The sequence below is a fragment of the Notothenia coriiceps genome, unplaced genomic scaffold (genome assembly GCF_000735185.1).
Source record: "Notothenia coriiceps isolate Sejong01 unplaced genomic scaffold, NC01 NC01_scaffold00018488, whole genome shotgun sequence".
Classification (NCBI taxonomy): Eukaryota; Metazoa; Chordata; class Actinopteri; order Perciformes; family Nototheniidae; genus Notothenia; species Notothenia coriiceps.
The window spans coordinates 1-4,389 of NW_011351189.1; the positions used below are offsets into that span (position 1 = coordinate 1).

Here is a 4,389-nt window from a genome sequence, read left to right on the forward strand (position 1 = left end):
ATTACTGTCCTCGATTGGCCTGCAAATTCCCCTGACCTGAACCCCATAGAGAATATGTGGGGTATTGTGAAGAAGAAGCTGAAAGACACCAGACCCAACAATGCTAATGAGCTAAAGGCCGCTATTGAAGCATCCTGGGCATCCATAACACCTCAGCAATGCCACAGGCTGATTGCCTCCATGCCACGCCGCATTGATGCAGTAATCTGTGCAAAAGGATTCCCAACCAAGTACTGAGTGCATTAATGGACATTTTCAAATGTTTGATTGTGTTTTGCTGTTATAAATCTTTTTTTTTTACTTGGTCTGAGGAACTATTCTAATTTTTTGAGATAGGATTTTTGAGTTTTCTTAAGCTGTATGCCATAATCAGCAATATTAAAATAATAAAAGGCTTGCAATATTTCAGTTGATTTGTAATGAATCCAGAATGTATGACATTTTTGTTTTTTTAAATTGCATTACAGAAAATAAAGAACTTTATCACAATATTCTAATTTTCTGAGACAGTCCTGTATATGTGTGTGTGTGTGTGTGTGTGTCCGCATCTGTAGCCTGTTATCGTCTCATTATACCGCACTGTGAATGAACTAAAAGTAAATATATAAGTCATGCTGAACACATCTGATCTGTCCATCAGACAGAGTGCTGCTGTGCCTCCTGTCATCATTAATGGACGTCTCTTTAAAATGACCGCTCAGAGGAGAGGAGTTCTCATTTCTCTAACCGCCTGCTGCTTCCACTCCTCTCTCCTCGGTTCCCCTCCTCAGTCCTCCGCTCGCATCTCCTGTGGGCGGGACTAAGTCTTGAGGATGGGAGTCGAGGAGGGGAATTAGAGAAATGAGAAAGGGCCCATGTCTTAACATTTCATTGACACACAAGTGATATAAGGTCATTGCCCTTTCTTCCCCGACCTAATGGTTTAGACATGAGTGCCGTCCACATTGAGACTTTGGAATCTGATCGTAAAACGTAAAATCTTTAGTCTTGGATCTAAACTCTTTCAGGTTTCATTTTCCAATTTCATAGCACAAATAAAAACACGAAAGAGAGCAGGAACAAAGGATTTTAAAATGTTCCTCTTGACATTATTTGAGTTATTTTTATACACTTAATATCTACATTATTGTGCAGTGAAATAAAAAAAGTATCACAGTCATTTGATTTTAAGTTTATTTATTTAAAAAAAATCCAGACACATCTTTAAATATTGAGACGACATGCAAAGGGAGAACATTTCAATCTTTTGACAAAAACACGCAAACCTCTGCACCTAAAGACATGTTAGAGACATGTTAATCTGTCCTGTAAGGAGAGCCTGACGCTCCGATGTGATATTATGGGATGTTTGAGATGCTTTTCTCTTGCAGTCTCAACTGAATTTGGCTTTAGAGAAATCCATCTCCGGGTGCTGGGACATGAACCTGCAGAGACAGAGAGTTAAGAGTCAGAAATCATCACAAATGACATCTTTTATTTTCTATATTACCTTTAAAACAGCTTTCAAAACAATATAATCTATTTTCCAGGATCCACATTAGAGCTTAAATAATACAATAAAATATATTTTTACACAAACATAATAATTTATAGTAGGAATATTCAATAAAAGATAACATAAAATAAACATTTATATAACTAATTACTAGTTTTCACAATTGGGATAAACTTCAAAGTATATAAAAAGGGAAATATATTTTTTGTGTGATAATCTGTAAAATACAATTTGTAGGTGGTCATATTTCTGCATCAACACACATTTCCCCTTTTAATAAATCCTTCTGCGATTTAGATATTGTCTATAATCAATATTGTGATAATATCTGATTGATTCTTCAGCCCTTATTCACATCCTAAATTAATTCCTGGTCCCAATTTGGAAAAGAGGTCTGATCTGAATGTGAAAAATCGGTTTAAATAAAGGTTGCATTATTTACTTTTTTAAATTCTGACATTTCTACCTCCATTTCCATTTTAGTACAGAATGACTTGAGCAGTGTAATTGCACGCCCGTGCCAGCCAGGGGCACCCAATCTAGGCGCAGTTTTTTATTTTCAGAAAGGCCCGGGTCGCTGACTATGCTTTCAAATCATGGCGGCAAACCGGTGTTGCTTATAAAAGGAGTCTCAGGTCGCGTGAAGGACCCCCGACCAGAAAGGGTGTTTGCACAACAGACTACCCCTCGAAGAGTACAAATAATGACGCAAATTTTTTATAATATAAACCGGTGTACGCCGCGATCCTCCGCCCTNGCCGCACGTTAATGTGACGAGTTCAGTACAACATGACTTTTACCTTTACCCATGGATGCACAATAAGAACGGATTATATGATTACTTTCGTGACGTTTCGCTCTCTCAAAAGTTGGGCCATCTTGTCTTCATGCGCCAATGAGCAACTCTCATAGGAATGAACGAGACCCCGCCTCCTACGCTGTATCCAGTTCTTATTATACATCCATGGTATAGACACATGTGAACTTTATGTCAACAAAACAACTGAGAGCAGCCTTCTGACTACAGAGGTATTGTTTAACTGTAATAAAACCAAACAGGATTTTAGAGGCAGATTTAACGAGCGTGAAACAGGAAGTGGAGCTCAAAATAACCGAGGAGGATTTTTACCAACAGCATGATAAGAGCGCCGGGTCACCTATCATGCTATCTTTAGGCAATAGCATAGGTAGGACTTAAACCAGGTCTGTGTCTCTTCATATAAAACCTTTATATATATCATAATGTTTCTGTTCAACTGTGTGAGCCAATAAGAAACACCACAGAGGTCAGGTGACAATAAAAAGAGCTTCATGATAGCTAACAGGAACGGGAGTACTCAGGGTTGCTTACACCTTTTCCAAAGTCAAATTCAAGCACTTTTCTAGCACTTTCAAAATGAATTTGAAGCAGCTTACAGCTATGGTAAATTACATATATACATACACACATACCTAAACTCAAATTATTGTTTCACTACCTCACATTAAATCAGATGTTCTTTATGCTATAAACAAATGTGTGTTACGTAACAGCATTCGGGAGAAGGATGATATTTAATATTTCTAAAAGAGTAAACCATCAAACCTTGAAAACACCACATTACATTTTTCAAGGATTTCAAGCACCCGTACGAACCCCGTGTGTTTCTATGAACTCACTTTTTGAGAATGTCTTGTTTCTTTTGCTCTTCAGACGTCGGCAGACCCATTGATTTCTGCCTCTGGTCGTACATCATCTTCTCCACCATACCACGCGTCTCTCCGTCCAGATCTGACAGCTGCTCAGCAGAAAACACACACACACACACACACACACACCTTAACTACAGATTCAAGCAGGAAAAACACACCTGAAACACGTCAGCGTCGAATCACTTACCTTTGAGTTCTCTGGAGAGACTTTCTTGGTGTTAATTTCTGGATCTGTGGACACAATCTTGCTCCACCACTCCATTTTATTAACCTGAAATGAAAGCATATCATTAGGTTTTAACAGCTCTCGAGACAGACCGATGACTTGAATCTACACATGTTGTGTTCGGATGAAGAACTACGTTTATACTTTATATTAATATAACAGTTTCCAACAAGAACGGTATAAGACGGCGCAAATGCACTCGACATACTCATATTCATTTAAAATCATAACAGGAAAGAGCAGGACACGTACTTGCACTTCAAAAATAAAAACATTTTCTGTCAAACATTTCGCCGTTAGCTTTTATCAGGAAGCAAATAAACAAATTATTTTTACTGCCTTAAAAAGGTCCCCTATTATACTGTTTTTCATCAATATATCACAGGTCTCAGATATATCCAGAGCCTGTCTCTGATTGGCTGAAACACCAAACAGATCATTGCAGCATTACCCATAATCCCCTCTGTTTCAGCCCTGTTTCCAAAGTGCTGATTCTCTGTCTGTTACTTTCGAGGAAAATAAGGAGCCCCTCCACACGCCCCTCTGAGAGACATTTGGTTACAAAGAATACAATGGTGCTCTAGGAGGAGATTCAGGTGATAAGGGGGGCGGGGGGGGGGTTACCTTGGTTGGTGATTGGCTAATGGTAACACAAGCCAAACAATTGTTATGATATCATAAAGTGTTCAAAATCTGATCAGCTAATCTTCAGACAGGTTTTTATATAGAATTATTCAGAATCTCTTCACACAGAGGGGACACATGTTTATGTATAAAAGACGTGAAAAAGTGGATTTTGCATAATACCTGTGACCTTTAAAAAATAACATAATAATTGTGGGGGAAACTTCTGAAGCAATTGGAGTCAGGACTCAGAGACACGAGGAGAACTGGAGCTTTGATGGCAAACACTGGCGGTTTATTTGGAGCTTCGGCCGGAGAATTCACAAGACATGTCACGGGCCACGAGTTGACC

The 4,389-nt window shown here is 38.7% G+C and overlaps 1 protein-coding gene across 1 annotated transcript; it reads right to left on the reverse strand.

The window, feature by feature from the left end:
* Positions 1-1,155: 1,155 nt before the first annotated feature.
* LOC104951062 (nuclear migration protein nudC-like) lies at positions 1,156-3,491 on the reverse strand. Its single transcript, XM_010777697.1, has 3 exons — positions 3,375-3,491; positions 3,155-3,273; positions 1,156-1,424 (listed from the first exon to the last, which is right to left on the reverse strand). The coding sequence occupies exons 1-3, from the start codon at positions 3,471-3,473 to the stop codon at positions 1,373-1,375; spliced, it is 270 nt and encodes an 89-aa protein (XP_010775999.1). The 5' UTR covers positions 3,474-3,491; the 3' UTR covers positions 1,156-1,372.
* Between the last annotated feature and the right edge of the window lie 898 nt (positions 3,492-4,389).

Excerpts from the sequence above, each read along its gene's own strand:
- LOC104951062 (XM_010777697.1), bottom strand. The coding sequence starts at position 3,473 with ATGCTTTCATTTCAGGTTAATAAAATGGAGTGGTGGAGCAAGATTGTG. Across the intron at positions 3,274-3,374 it reads TCTCTCCAGAGAACTCAAAG|CTGTCAGATCTGGACGGAGA; the intron begins GTAAGTGATTCG and ends TCTGCTGAGCAG. Across the intron at positions 1,425-3,154 it reads AAACAAGACATTCTCAAAAA|GTTCATGTCCCAGCACCCGG; the intron begins GTGAGTTCATAG and ends CTGTCTCTGCAG.